Source organism: Cebidichthys violaceus, unplaced genomic scaffold, assembly GCF_023349555.1.
Source record: "Cebidichthys violaceus isolate CVI_PGR_0920_01 unplaced genomic scaffold, fCebVio1.0.p SCAF_46, whole genome shotgun sequence".
Lineage (NCBI taxonomy): Eukaryota > Metazoa > Chordata > Actinopteri > Perciformes > Stichaeidae > Cebidichthys > Cebidichthys violaceus.
The window spans coordinates 1,791,979-1,808,322 of record NW_027176661.1 but is presented as its reverse complement, the minus strand read 5'-3'; the positions used below and the strand labels follow the sequence as shown (position 1 = coordinate 1,808,322).

The window sequence follows — 16,344 nt, the reverse complement described above, 5'->3', positions numbered from 1 at the left end:
TTGTCAGGGGCGAAGCACCAGACTGAACAATACTTCCATTTGAACTCATAAAGAGGAAATAGAAGCAACACCACGAGACACGACACACACAAGAACAAAACAAAAGCCTAACCATATCGTTAATCCTGGCCATGTTAGCCTGAAACGGTTCCTGAAAAGAAAAGTAGAAAAGAAAAAAAGTTTACCAATTATATTAAAATTACCCAACTTACATACTCTATTCATCAGTATCTAGCTGGAAGTACTTTTGAACATGTTACACTATTAATATAGTGAATTCAAATCTGCATCATACAAATCTGGATTGCAGAAAAAAAGGTTGTGATAAAAATTCCAGACCATATTAAGAGTGTGGAAATGATATTAATAATAGAGTTCTGCAGGAATGAGCCTTAAAACCAAGAAATGAGTCAGCATTTTTGCACCTCCAGTTCCCTCGCTTCAAAGTCAATGGGTTTTTTGAATGGGTTTTTGGTTAGATGACTGAAATAAGTTCTGTGGTCAAGAGATTTTAAAGTTTTGTTATACGTCAGGAAATACCAATCTCATGAATTTTTAAGCTTTTATGCGACCTAAAAAACGGTCGCTAAATGAGACTACAAAATGTCATCACGTCAACATGTCCGTCTTTAGCTTAGTGGTGGTTACGGGAAGTCATGACCGTAGTGTAGTTTGTTAGCTAATGTTAGCTTTTTACGTTTGGCGATTGCATTCACGCTGCAAAAATCATCAAAGTGGTGTTCATTTGTGAAGATTATCTTGCTTAGCAAAACGTGCAATTATCATAAACGTGTGTTTGCCACAGAGCATATTTTTTGCCATAATCCAAAATCCAATTGGAAAAATCCCATTTTGTCAATGGGGATCCAGTGCGATGCTAACTTCCGGGTTGGTCATCCCTGCAGCACTCTATATTTTGCATCACTGCAGAACTAGGCTGGACTGGCGTCTGATACTGCTAACAGTAGCAATAGCAGCACGGAGCAGGATTGGAAACAAAGCAAAATAACAGTGCCTGAAAACTTTTCTGACAAACTGCCTGAAGAAGCCTGGCTGCTCTCATTCACACAAACGGCTTGCAATACAACAAACACGACAAAAGGCTGTGTGTGATAAAGCTGGCTGGAGGAACTGCTTTCTTCCTACCGCTGCAGAGAAATCATTAGACCGTCTTTCATATTGAAATCGCACAGGGAGACAGAATTTGATTTGCTAAATTGGTACACTGAGATAGCTAAACTAGCATCACCAGAGGATCCTGTCAGCCTAAAAAAGTACAATGCAGTGCACACGGTGAATGTGAGGGAACAAGTAGGGCACCGAGATTGATCACTGTTTTAGTTTCCTGTGTGGCATGCGGTGTGTGAGCCTGGACCTCTGTCATTTTCTTCATACCGTTCGTCCCCACTTTAAGCTCTGCAGCGCCACTAAAGCACCGTTTGTCACGTAACCGAGTGTTTCACTTTCATTGCTCCCTATTTTGTCTTTCACTTTGAGCCAAGCTTAAATTTTTGCTCTACTTTTTCGGCTTCATTTAATTTTCCTTCCCTTTCCTTTGACTCCATCTCTTAAATTAGCATAACTAATGTCCCCTCTCCCCCCCTTCACGCTGCATCTCTTTCCCCACACAGCTCATCACCAAATGTTTTGTTTGGTCTTTATCCTCAATATTCACCCTCCCTGAAAAATGGAGGCAGAAAAATGGCTTTACACAACGTGTATATAGCTATAGTGTGTTTGTTGAGTGTCTCAGCTAGACCACTTGGCCACTATGATGCTATACAAGCAGTGGAATAATATTAGTAGTAAACATCACGATAATGTTGAGCTTCAGACTGTCTGTCCGAGGTGACGGAGGCAGCAGGATTGAGGAAGATAAGAGTTCAGTGTGATCAACTTTTCTTCCTCAAGTGAGCAGGAGGACAATCCTTCGAGCTCCTCTGCAAACACAATAAGTCTGGCAGAGAACCTAACAAAGTTCGCAGACGGTTGATTGCATTAAGCAGAGAAATGGTGAGACGCTGCCTGGAGGGGTCTATCTGAAGTCAATTAGTACAGAGAGAGAGACAGAGTGTCGCTCTAATGACCCCTGGGTAACCAGACGCTCTCCCAGGTTATAGATTCCTCCGCACTCAACACCACCGCGAGGCTCCTCTATCACAGCCGGGGCTTACATCAGCAGGAAAAGTGAATGGCTACTGTATCGTGTTCTATGACCTTAATCATAGCCCCCTAATCTCTCCAGTCCTTGGCTGTAGGGACGCTCTTTGCACAGAAACCTGACAGACGAGCCGAGCGAAGTCATTTTCCGTTGCTATTTAGCCGAGCTGTCCTCTGCGGTAATTTATATGGTCTAATTATTGGGGAAGCCACATGTGGAATTGGGCTGTGTGGGTGTGCGTTATGAATCTAATGTGACGCAGCACATAATTTACCTCCGGCCAAAGATTCTTGCACACTATTCAAAGTCATTTGGCTAGCCGCAGGAACAAATACACCCCCGAACACAATGCCTTCTATTGACCTTGTCTTTTGTTACTTCTGCAAATTGTTGCATCAGAATTTCTTCATGAGTGTGGGTGTCCCGGGGGTAATTGTGCCTTGCTGTGCCCTGCTGTTTGGAGCTCAGTGTGTGCATGTGTGCGTGTAACCGAGCCTTGCGACAGTCTGTCCCGGTCTAAGATTGGAGATGAGGTGTTGGCATGTTTGATAGCCTTCAGTATATGAGCACGCGGGTGTATGAGGACGCAAACTGTGTTTTTAGGGAGCCGCAATGTCTCCGTTTGTGTCCGTGTGTGTGTGTTTATTTCAGAGATTTTTTAAATCTGGTAGTTGCCTGAGCTTGATCTCCTCACTGCAGGTTGTGTGTTACAAGTTACTTAATCCAGTGTTCATGTTTAGGATTGGTGATCAGATAGGACCACCTTATATTGTTTTATTACAAAGGTTATTCCTAGCAGTCAGAGAAAGCTTGCCAAGGAGCAAATAATCAAGCATAACAACACCTCCAGCTCAAAGCGAAATGGTGTGGAAAACTTATCAAAAAAGGCAATAATAAGAGGCCTCCAGAAATGGCAGCTCAGTTTTTTTTCTGTTTGTTTTTTCCACCTGAGCACACTGGATTTCTGTTCATAACTACATAAAAGTTTAAACTTAGCTCTAGCAACATCCCTGTTGTTCAGAAAAACGAGCGGCAGCGTCGCACTGAAATGTGACTGCCAGGAACGATAATGACAGGCTGTGCCTCCAATTTTTTAACTACTATTATTGAAAAATCTGCGGTTGTTTGTGCCGCAGGTGTGAGCCGTACTGTACACGTCTAACCGTGATCTCTCCTCCGCTCCAGCAGTGACGCCCACCGCACAATGAGCCGGTGCTTCCTGCGTCTGCTGATGAAACCAGCAAACAATATCTAACACAGTAAAGTCCAATCACGTGTCACGGCGCACCGAGAATACGGAGGCTTTCAATCCCACCCAACTCCCCACCGGCTAATTTCTGTAACAAGCACACCTTCTGCCGGCGGAGGGGAGCGCTAATTGGGTTTGGGCTTGTCAAACAGAACGTTGGGCCACAAAAGAAAAAATAAAATGGCATATAGAAACTCCATAACCAGCCATGTAAACTAGTGCACATTGACTCTGTAGCTCACCATTTCAGTCCTAAAATAAGAAGGAAGCCTGAGGGCGGTGAACTCATCGTTTGGTTCCGTTAAGGGTGATGACTGGGGACAGTATTTTCAAAAGGACATCCTGAGCTAAAACTACTCTCCTGAGGAAAAAACACTCCAGCCTTATAGGTTCTCCTCCTATAGGTTCTTTTTTTATTGTAAATATGTCATAAAGGGAAAAAGCATGTGTAGTTTGATCCCTCTGCTTTCCAGTAGCTCGTTCTAGCGGGGAGTGTGATGGGAGTGCCACGTCCCCCTCTGTGACCCCATTCTTTTTTATCTATCATGACAACTGCATGCTCAGCACAGCCCCCGAGAACGCAGCCCAGGCTGTTGCCATTAAGACGAGGCATCAAAAGGAAAAAAAAGAAAGGATAAAAACCCTCCACTCTGCTGCAATGTAACTCTGCAAATTATCCTCACCGACTGAAAAGTTCCATAGCAGCAATACGTATTTCTGCCAATCACTCAGAGGACCAAATGTCAAGCTATAAAAAACACTAGAGAGGCTGTACTGATTGTGTCAAACAGTTTGTACATTAGTAGCAGAAAATAGATTCGTGGCAATGTCTGCCGCAGTAGAAGAAATGCGTGTCTGTGGCTGTTACAAGTATTCCAGCAGCTTTTACCAAGTCACTGTTTACCAGATAGGACATATTTCATAATGGTTTTAATTTGATTTTTATGTTATTCCCAAGCATAACACCAAACCCAGAAGGCCGTCATTGTAATGTAGTTTTACTTCTTTTGTATATTGCCACTGTTCATATGTGCCGATCCATTTAGAGTATGAAATGCCTTAGGAATAAATCCATTATAATTAGTTTTTCCTTTTAACACTGTTTTTGTGGTGCCATCATGGCCTGGTTTCTCCTAAAAAGTGGTTTAACGCTCAATGAGACATTTTATCTGGTTTTAAAAAAAAAAGGTAGAAAAATGAATTTAATATAAAGCAAAGTAATGAAGTCATATATTTTCTTGCTCTTCAGTTTCTAACATTATAGATGTTGGTGTTGCTCTCTTGCTCTTTAGTAATCAGTGTGACTTTGTAAACCCCATTGGTTCAACAAATTGTACACAAGTTAAACATTTTATGCAATTCTTAACACAATGGGAAGATCTTTCTAACGTAACTGACCTTTAAAAAATATTTTTGACAGGAAAAAAACATGTTTTATAGTTTACTTCGCAGCACTGTCAATCAAACCACAGGGCTGCCAACACCTGATTCTGTCAATCACGCGGTCCATACTAAAATAAGGAACACATTTATTTGTTCCTTTTCATTACTGGAGCAAATGAGCCTCTTTGAAGCTTTAAGCTATGGAGAAATTCACACATTCAGCACAGGACCAAGTGCTTCAATTTAGCTTGCTGCTTCTCCGTGCCTGCTTTGATACTATCTAATGCCTCTAATATGTTTAATTTGATGTGATCACTTATAAAACATCATAGAAATAATGCTCAAGCACTGAGGTTATCACATTGGACTTAGAAGGTTTTATTCATGTGACTTCGTCATAGCTTCAGAGTACAGCATCTTTTTTGGGCGCCTGCAAATCCCGCCCTTAAATTGAACAAAAAAACCTCACCGTCACTCAACGTCCCCATAAACGACACACAAACAGCCCAGACTATTGACGAATTAAAAATCCACTAGCTGTGATTTATTAGATTTCATGAATAAAAGTGTCAGCCTCAGGTGATTCATTTTAGATAATGCACACTCACTTTTTAATCAGAGTATCTGCAACGCTCCGACTAGAAGGGGGCCATGTTTTGTGGGGGGAAAGGAGCTTACGCTGACTTTAGGATGAGACATATGCTGCCATCGTAAATCAGGGCCAGCGTCTTTGGGAGTTTACTTCTGTTTCTGCTCCCACAGTTCCGCCCCACTGTCCCTGTTCCATTTGGCTGTTAATGAATAAATAAAAGCTCTCTTTATAGAGTACTCTGGGCTGCTTTAAGGAGGGAACTTTCTATCAATGTTTCCAAAGTGCAATTTGCTCTCGTCGCTCCTCGTGGAGTAAATGAGGACTTACTCAGCAAGTTGGAGCATTTTTAACAAGGTTAACCAATCAAAAGACGGAGAACAATTGCGATCATCTGCAGGAAAATGGCGATCGTAAACTCCTCTCTGGAAAAACTGTTGCGTTTGTTTTTTTTCGGATGACTAAAAAATTTGTGATTATTAATGTTGGTTCAGCGCGAAAGTGTGGCCGTGTCATATCTATTATTTAAAAAAAAAAAAAGGAAAGGAAAAGTATATATAAATAAGAATCACTCACCCTTATCTCCATGCCCTCTTTTTTCCCATCCCATGCCCAGCTGCGTTTGGTGAAGTAGTTGACTGTGGCAAACTCAATCAAGGCAGAGAAGACAAAGGCATAGCACACAGCCATGAACCAGTCCATGGCAGTGGCATAGGCCACCTTAGGGAGGGAGTTTCTAGCACTGATGCTCAGGGTGGTCATGGTTAGGACAGTGGTGACCCCTGAGGATAAAATGAAAACATCAGCAAATGGATCCTTTCTTTGCACAAACACTTAAAAAAAACGTTTTTTTTCCCACCTGGGTCAAATCTTTCAGAGGGTTCTTTCAACCTTTCTCTTTTTTTTCCAGATATTTTGGAAACCAGGAAGTCCATTTAAGACAAACTTTGGACAGGGATGAATTGTCTATTTTAGCTAAATCATCTAAATGGCTTTAAAAGGTAAAAACAAGCAAAATATATACATGAATTAAAAGGTGGTCCATTGAACTCCAGAGCTTCAAGTTTACATAATCTACTGTGTGAAATCAGGAAGTAGAGATAAATGCCGCCACAAAAATTCAACAAATGTACATTTTAAGTACGCTGGGTCAAAATAAAAGGAACTAGCTTCTGTTCTCTTTAGTTCAAACCAGTGTGATGCATGCGTTTTCTGACATCAATAGATGCCCTTTGAAAGCCACATGTCAATAATAAACAAAAAAAGATGAAAATAAATCCATTTAAATCCATGTCAATAAGACCCAAGTTGGAAAAATGCTAAATTTCCTTTACCTTATACACAAACCAAGACAGACATGCTATTGTCCTGCGTATATTTAGTGACGGCCATCTCAAGTGCACGACTATGTGCAAAGGTTGGCTACGATGAACAACACAAGTGAAAGTGAAAACGGACTCCCATCTACACATCATTTCACATCCTGGCCTTTACATTCAGTGCTGCGGGGGATGAAATGTGGGTCGGACGACGGTCGCCCATCCAACCACGTAAAAGCAATCACTTCATCTGTTCCAGCCTATCTCATCTGATGGAAAAATAGATGCACAGTAGGCTCTAAAAATGAATACTGTGTGGCAGAACAGGGAGGTCAACCAATTTCAGTGAGTCATGGGTGAGAAATTAAAATTCGTGACAAAAAGATTGATGGGTAACTACTACTCACTTTCTTCAAGGACAGAGATTGATTTATTGTCTGCTACTGCATTTTGCATGTCTTTGACTTTTCCAACTTTTTTTGAGAAGCCTTTTATAAGGACAGCGTTAAAGAAAGGTTGCTGATAAAGTTGCTGTTGGATATGTTGATGATAAGATAAATGAGGGTAAAAGACATTGAATCTCTGAAACTTGATAACTGGATGATACAACAGCTAAGAACAGACCCTTATTTGAGCCGATCAATGCGACTGTGTGAGCAAGAAAAACAGACGTGAACACCACAGGGAGCCGCGTCCCTAATGGATAACGTTTCAATCGTTCCACTGAGAAAACGACTCCTTGTGCGACCGGAGTTATTTTCAAGGTTCAAGGAAAAATGTTTGTGGAGGCATGTGTGTGGAGCACTGAAGGACCTGTGGTTACTCAGAAAAACACATGGGGATAGGTAGGCAGCTGTAATATGCTTCTATTTCCTTGCTAACGTGATGAAGATGGCCCCCTCGCTCTGCATCCTATTCAACATCTGCATTGTACAGCGAGTGCTACTTCATGCTCACGTGTGCTTCACTTCTCAATCAAAATGCTGATTATTCAACAAGCACAGGTTAAGGGGGGGCACTTCCATAGAGAATGCAGTACAACAACAACAATTGAAAGAATAAAAGGCAAATTACATCTCATCTTTGAGCATAGGGCGATCTAAGCAGACACAATGTTCTCATCATGACTGGTGCTGCATGGACAGATTGAATATATTAATCATAGCACAAAGAGACGTGTCACATATGCAGCTCACTAGTTTTTAAATAACATATTAGCATATTATTTGCACAGTATAAGATAGTCGTAGGAACATTTGGTTAAATGTTTGTTTGTCCTCTTTATTAGCACTGACGCTGTTTTCTAAGTGGTGACGATCTGATCCTGTGCCATTTCCTTGGAACCTTATTTTGTTTTACTGCTGCAAACATGTGGTCCATGGTAACTTTGGTGGGGTCTGTCTGTTTTTAAAAACTGATGTCTGGTTCTTTTTATATTACAAAGAGCTCAGTGAATAGTAACGCTCCAGGCTGCCTTGGATATAGTTGACAAAGCAGCCCAACGTCCTCTTCAAGAGACGCAGCACACACCGTCTATCACCTACCTCACTTGATACTTTCAAACTTTGCTTCAACTCATCTTTTGATTAAGTCAGCAGTTACAGAGGCTGGAGAAAGTCAATACTGTGACAACAGATTTGGAAATAATCTAAAACTAAAAAACACTCCTTCACGTCCATGTGCACCTAAATGCGCCCAGCTTGTTACATTAATTAGAACTTTTCAAGGGGAACCTTTTTTTATTTTTCAAGCCCTCCGATAGTTTTGTAGTTTGCTGAATCATCTGATGATATGAACGAATGCAGCTCTTTTTGTTTTCTATTACTCCATTATTTAAAAAAAGCGCCACCGAATGATCTAACCTGTCCAATCAATCATTAAGTGCATGTTTTAGTTGTATCATCAACACAAGATGGCACTCACCAAATACAGTGCGAGCAGGAACCGATTCTCTGTTTAGCCAGAAGGAGACCTGAGACAGTATGACAGTCATGATGCACGGGAGGTAGGTTTGAATCACAAAATAGCCAATTTTCCTTTTCAAGTGGAAATATGTTGTCATCACTACATATTCTCCTGAGGGAGAGGAGAGAAACATAGAAAGAGATGGAGAGAGACACACAGGGTCATAATTATTAATACAGCTATGCCCAGTTGGGAGACACATAAGCTGAAATATTCAAGGTACAATTTATTAAAGTTGGAATCATCTAAGTAGCTCGTAGGATTGTCTTCAGCCTCAAAGAAGAGCCAGTAAACCATAGAAATGATATAGAAAATGCTGCTTCAGAGGATTCCAAGAACTTGTGATGTACACTTTGTATAAAAAAAGTCACGTGACCGACCTCGCTTCAGTTTGAACTAGGAACCCGAACAGACGGGCATAACAGGTGGAATTTGGAAAGGAATGAAATGACAGACGACGGCGCTGATTTTAATGTTTTTGGTTCAGATTTGACGGTCCACTTGTCCTTTCTGTGATAGGAGGTGGAGGTCGTGGAAAAGCAGCACTGTTCGCATACTAGAAAACTGAGGACGATGGCATGTCAGGGAAAAGCTTGAGATGAGGGGCAAATGTTAATAGAAAAAGGATACGGGTTGTCTGAAAAATAAGCTTATATAAAATATTGTTGCCCAAATATGTTGTTACACATATTCATTCATGTTGAGCAACAATCCCCCACCCCACTCCAATTCTGATTATTCAGCCTTTTAAAGGGAATACTCCACCAACAATCTTAAGCTGTAAAGATGCCTCTGAATCCTTCATTGTGTTCTGCTGAAGCAGTGTACAATGTTCTTAGCTTTTCAGTGGAGTACTGCTTTTAATACATACAGTATGTACATTTTCCCACATTTCCTCTTTGCTGTAGATGCGAAGATCATCTCCTGCGCCATTCTAACCCTTGATATTGAACATTTCCTACAGCTCCGATTTTTGCCACTGACGGCAGCAAATGTTCCCCTAAGCACCAGCTCTCACTGCCATGTCTGTAATCTGTGTTGCAAAGATATGAGAAAAAAACACATTGTTCCCTGCGGTGTCTTTTCTGAGCAGACTCTAACCAGAGCCGAACTGGCTCAAATCCTCCCGTTCCCTTGGCTCGCTGTAGTCCATTAGGTTTAAAGTTTAAAGAAATTACTTTTTTTCCACATCTACAAGCTGGAGCAGTTTATGAAAGCAATCATGTTGAGTCCACCTTGTATTTTTGTATTAGTAGCCAGACTAGTTGGTCCTCTGCAGTTTTCTTGACTTAAGGTTAAACTACAAAACAGCACTATTAAAATGGGCTCAAAGAAAGTGCTGTTATCTCTACAACTTTCAACATCCTTTTTGCTTCCCAAGGAGAACTGGCTGATAGCCATCCAACAAAGCGGATCCATGATGGTTTAGACTCTAACCACAATGTCTCTGGGACTCAATAGCTCACCTCTTGAACGCAGCATGACCAAACTGTTTCGCTGCAGAGGTTAAATCTCTCAAAATGGAAAGCCAGTGTTACTCAGTTGCAATCTGTCGGTAATTACCAACCGCCCCACTGAAGCAACCTTTCTATAGTTTTGCAGTAATGAGTACTTTAGCACTTTATCAAGTCCTCATGCACTGTTCCCTAGCGCTGGAGGTTGATGTTGAAAATGTTGTATTGTTGTTTGCCTGTTCAATTAAAATCTATTAAAAATAATGTGGTGACTTAACCTTTCTTATTTCTTTCTCACATTAATATGTTATCAAAAGCATGGGCTGGCAGATTTTGCCTTTTACTTCTTTGCTTACTGAAGTTGATGTTGGGCTGTAGTCCAAAACGGTGTGGAAATAAGACTTTCACTTCTGGCACACCTCCTCACATTATCTTTGTAAATGTGCTGAATAGTTTCCCGAAAAACGGAGTCATTTTCTCGACGGACCCAAATAATGCAAGCTGAATTCAAAATGACAGAAACTGGAGAAAAGTGCAGACTGTTACTTTATGAAAACAAACAAGAGTGCCAGTATATGTCAATAGAACTATATAGAGGGAAGGCAATTTCATTTACTACATAAATAATGCAGAAAAAGCAATAAGAGTTTATATTTTAAAGGAAGGGGTTTCATCACATGACGCACTCATTTTTGTTTCACTGCTTGCAGTTTCCTCCATCAAAATAGAACTTGGTGTGTCAGACTGCCGTGAAATGTGGCTTGAAGAGGGCATATAGTGTACCTGTGCTGGAACTGATGGTTTCTTTGCCAATAACATGTCCCAGTAAGTCATACTGGTTCAGCCTGGAGCCGTCCTCTGCGACAGCAACAGACAGTTCGTCTCCCTGGGTCCACAGGTAGATCACCTCGTTATTGGTGTAAGCATCTGGGCAACAGAAAGAACAGTAATTGGCACAAAATAGCTGCAAAACTAATGACATTCCCATCAGCCCCAGCCGTATTTAGTGCTACTAATTAGCAAACGGTAGCATGTTAACACGCTACACTAAGATGGTGAGCATGGTAAACACTACCTGCTAAATATCAGTAGTACAAGTACAGCCTCACAGAGTCACCAGCATGGCTGTAGACTCTTGGGTAAGAATTGGTTTGAAGGATACTTTCACTTCTAGCCAGTGGTTGAGTATTTTTGCTATGTTGCTAAAAGAACCACTTCTCATGAAAGTATCCCACAGCCTCATATTCCTAGTGGTGAGTGCAGTTTGAGTCCTCTGAAGTTTTTCCAGGAAAGGAAAGGCGCCTGTAGAGAACAATCACCACGGTTTCTTTTTTTTTCTCCCTTTTTCACCCCTGCAGTGGTATTCTCTATCCTATTAAAGTCTGTTTTGTTGTGACCAACTGGACTGACTTACAACTTCCGAATTTCAGAGGACAGGCGTGTGCATCCATCGGGAAATCCTCCAGGTGCATGGGGCACTCGGCATGAATGGTCAACCTGAGGGGGAGAGACAATACTCCACCGGTCAGGCTGCAGCATTGTTACAAATGCATCATGACGTATGTCACCAGAAACAAAACTGCATTTCCATAGACCAATTTTCTGGGGGGCCCCTAAAGAAGAAAATCAAGGTATCTCTTGTGTTTTACATGTCACAGTAACGGATTTAATACCAGAGAACTCCACATTGTTGGTTATATTTTAAGGATAAGATAAGATGAGCTTTTATTCATCCTCAAAAGAAGCTGCTGCTGCAGCAGCACAAGGACAGAAATAAGTACAGATAGAGAAAATTTAAAAATAAATAAATATATACAGTAATAGTAATAACTGTATATTCAATTGAATAACAAAAGTAAAAACAGAAACTATACAAGAGCAATTAAACTCCAGATTACAAGGCAAGCAGTAAACAGTACTCACAATCAGTGTTGTATATGAACTAATAGTACAGTACTGCACTGAAGTGGCATAGTGTAGTTAGTTAGATTTGTAACCACAAAATGTAGATAATGTAATATAGTCTGTATGATACCATCTAGTATAACAGCCTACACCAGAATAATGTATATATGGTTATGTAAAGATATTTTTTTGTGTGTATTAATACAATAACAAATTTACATATAGTATCATACTACAGTATAATATTGTATGGGATATGAAATATACAACAATATAAGATGGCGTGTAGTAATATAGTATATATAACGTAATATATAGTATAGTACATCAATATAGCATTGAATATGAATATAATATAAATATAGACTAATATATAATATATATATTTGGTGTGTTGTAAAAGCTGGAGGAGGAACAGACATGGCTCTCTCTCCTCCCTCCCGTAGACACCAGTGGTGATGAGAGCTCAGCTGACTGACAACAAAGAAAAGAATCTCCAGAGAGCTCCAGAGTTTATTTAATTTTGTCAGATGGCCGAGCCACACAACGCACTCTGGGAAGTAAATAGAGAAACGGTGCATATTATCTCACTCACACATGTTTAATCAACATGGGGATTACATTTGCCGAGTTCAAACCAAACAGCAACCCACAAAGCCGTCCTGCAGTGGACTCATAGTACTCATAAATGGACCACCACAAACTGTGGTTTTCTAACTCGATTACAAAGTTTATAGTGCATTACTTATCTGATTAAGTAAATGTAGTTTTTATATGTGTAATTCTCATTTGTAAAACATGTAAGTCATAGTGAATGTAGCTGATCACTTCTACAGTTCCATGCTTGCATAAATTATTGTACTGTATGTATTCTAGGCCCTGGTAACGTGTTCAGATTTGACATGTAACATGTAAACTTGTACACTCTATGAAGAACATGATGAAAAAAATAATGTATACTCACCATTGTAAACAGTTTAATGCCTCAAGTTTATTGCAGCCCAAGTATTAAAGCTAGTAACGCCACGGACCACTTCTTCAGACAAACTTACTGTTTCCAATTAGCTCTTTGTGTTGCACTCGCAACAACCCCGTGACCTTTTTTACACCCTCTTGGCTGCTCTATGGTGCTACCTCATTACTGAGTGGCTCAGTAACTACCCAAATTGACGCAATACAGCATAAATCAAACTGGAGCAACGCACCGCTGCATATCATACAGCAACTAAATGATGAAATTCCTCTCAGCTGTACTGATGTTTTTTATATAAACCAAGACAAAATAAATAAAAGAAATGGATAACAAAATGAAATTACTTTGATCAAATACAACAAAGCAGGCTGTCTTTGTGCAATTACAAAACCTCCTATGAAGCATAAAGGGAACACGACTAGGTCTACAGCCAATGCTAGCGGCTTGTGAGGCTTCACTTAGACACGCGAGTGCTTTGAGTTAGATGCTCACAGCAGCATGCTAACATGCTCATAATGGCACTGTTTACCAGGTATAATGTTATCCATGTTCACCATCTTAGTTTAGCATGTTAGCATGCTAACATTAGCTAATTAGCTCTAAACACACAGTACAACTGAGACTGATGGGAATTAAGTTTTATATAGGCATTTGGTCATAAAAAATTCTGACCTAATAGGGACGCTAGATGAAATGTAATGGGATCAGTAAATTACTATTCATCCTCAGGGGGACATGAATGGCGTCCATCCAAGAGTTTCGATATTTTAGTCACGATTGCATCATCAGAGCCGCGTTACTAACATGATTACAAAGCAAGATTGACGGTAGAATATAAAGTACAAACTGTATATTTAGTTTTCTATAGAACATATGTTCTAAATTCAGCAATGTATATTAAGTCTCTGCTTTAAGGCAGTATTGCACCAACTGATTTACATTTATATTTGTTTCTGGTGGTTCATGAGCTGTTTAGTCCAATTTGGGGATTTAACAATAGACAAATTCTGGCAAAAAAAGCTTAAACCAAAAATATACACCACTGCCTTTTGATGAGTACATTTTACACATTTCATAAATTAATATTCTCTATAAGGGGAACATGATTGCTTTAGTAACCAGTTTGAAGTGAAAGGAGAGTGAGTGATAAATGCTCTCACACAAAATCAAGACTGCAGCAGCACTGGCAGACAATACCGGCTCCTTCAATGCAAGAATAATGACGCAACCCTGCAGAGCGGAGGCCCTCACAGAATTTGTCAGTTGAGATGCTGCAGACGTGCTGATTAAATGGATTTAAGCAGTTGTCTTGGGCGGGGTGTAAATCAACACAAGGAGCCATGGTAATTTACTTCTGACTAAACTTCCTATAAAAATAGATGGATTTATATTCTAAAACCTAATGTCCGTGACGGGTGCTCAGGCAAATTTTAGTTATCAGTCACTCCTTTGGAGTTTTACCCAGTGCCTCTGACAATAAAGTCAAATTTTGACTAAAACCTTCAAATAATCAGCCAATGCTCCATTATGATGACAAGGTAGTCCATGATTGAACACTTTGAATTCTTATTAGAAGTACTTATTAGAAAAAAAACATTTCATATTGGCCTCAGGATTTCTTATATTTCTCAAGGTGTCAGTTGAAATGGAAAAGATAAATAACTGATAATTTGTAGCTTTTAATACCACAAATAAACCACAGGGTCTGAATATATCCCATTGCAAATGTAACACAAAAGATAGCCACTCCAGAACTGACATTTTGAATGGGGGCTTGAAATTGAATAGAAATGTAGCTTTAAACTGGATAAGTGATGGCCACTAAGCTGGTTCCAAAACTTTTTGCTTTAGTCTGTGGTTTATCACACTTCATCTCACCAAACATATACTTGGTTATGTAAACACAACAGTCCTTGTAATACTTCATTCTTGGCCTTTGCAGAACTGCCGACACATCAGAAATCTATTCTTTTGGGACTACACAATGATTTCTTTTCATTATTTAATTTTCACCCTTGAAAATCAATACTGCCCATGTGGCTGAGCATCAAAAAAGAATTTAATTCAAGTGAAAATGAGTAAGTGTTTCAAGTTTCTGATGAGAAGGCTGATTGACAGAGTCAATGATTAGATGGGTTGATAACCAATGAATTATTTATCCAGTCGTGCAGATAGTGTTACTCACTGACTGTCAGTGTCTTGGTAGCTGGTACATACAGCGACTTTTAGGCACAGCGTATGTACATCTTTGATCAAGTGATTATTCACTGAGTTGTCTGTATCAAAAAACATATGCGGCCAAGCCTGGCTGCAAGTCAGTCATCTGATACGGAGTCAAACGAAATGATCAGAAATGATCCAGCTAGCTGCAGTAAATTCTCCTCTACGTGACGAGCTGCTTCTCCAGTTTTACTCACCTTTTTTCAAAACACATTGGAGTATTTCTTTTTACTGTTTATCTGATAACATTAATTGTTTAAATAAAGCAGTTAAATGGTTCATTATTAAAATCCCTACCACCAGCAGGTGAAAATGTCCAATACTTTGGTTCATGACCACTAAACTGCAAAACTAATTTCGTTCCCACTGGAGGTTGAAATTACAAATGACTTTGCTGATTTGAATCATTTAGTTTATTAGTTTCTTTTCCACCCATCCATCCATTATCTGTTAGGGATGCACCAACCCGGGCTTTGGGTATCAGCCAGTACAGAGTACCGATACCAGTGTTTAATCAACAAGCCGCTCAAAGCATTACTGCTGGCATGGCTGTAGACTCTTCGTCTTGTTAAAGTCCATTTGTCAAAAGTGGCTCACCTCATCGTGTAGAGAAGCGTGCCGTTGTCGACTAGCCGTAACAGTTTGTTCGGAGTCGTCATGTTGTGGGCCACCGATTTCTTTCCGTTGTGAAAAAATGTATCGGGAGTCCAGATCTTACTGGCCAAGAGGTTGTTGAGGGGTAAAACCTGCATGGGCCCGTCAAACTTCAGCCTCTCGTCCCGCCAACTCTGACGGAAGAAGACATCAATGGTGTACTCCTGAGGGGAGGAGAGTGCAAAAGCTTAGTTTGATTGAACAAATATATACAACATATACTGTCTATATTTTGTGTGTGTGTGAAATCATCACTTCACAGTTGTATGTGAAAGTGCTTTAGTCAGTCACTGTTTTTAATAAGACGCGTGTGTGTGTCTGCCATGCGTTACCATCCGTGAACAACACACCACTTTAAAAGACACAAACTGGCAAGCACATGTATCCTCTATCCAACAGGATACATGTGCACACACACAAATACATATTTCACCAGTTATTGTAGAATATATGGTGCTTTTTAAAGTCATGT

General features: G+C 40.1%; 1 protein-coding gene across 2 annotated transcripts in view; it reads right to left on the bottom strand.

Moving 5' to 3' along the window:
* Window positions 1–16,344, bottom strand: part of LOC137886825 (gamma-aminobutyric acid receptor subunit alpha-3-like) — an 82,246-nt gene that overhangs the window by 5,020 nt on the left and 60,882 nt on the right. The window contains exons 5-10 of one of the 2 annotated variants that reach the window (XM_068729473.1): window positions 15,816–16,036; window positions 11,535–11,617; window positions 10,904–11,047; window positions 8,625–8,777; window positions 5,959–6,164; window positions 113–151 (exon numbers count right to left, since the gene is read on the bottom strand). In XM_068729473.1, coding sequence (XP_068585574.1) covers window positions 113–151; window positions 5,959–6,164; window positions 8,625–8,777; window positions 10,904–11,047; window positions 11,535–11,617; window positions 15,816–16,036 — 846 coding nt within the window. The remainder of the gene's footprint in view (window positions 1–112; window positions 152–5,958; window positions 6,165–8,624; window positions 8,778–10,903; window positions 11,048–11,534; window positions 11,618–15,815; window positions 16,037–16,344) is intronic. The other variant, XM_068729474.1, reaches the window with a different exon arrangement.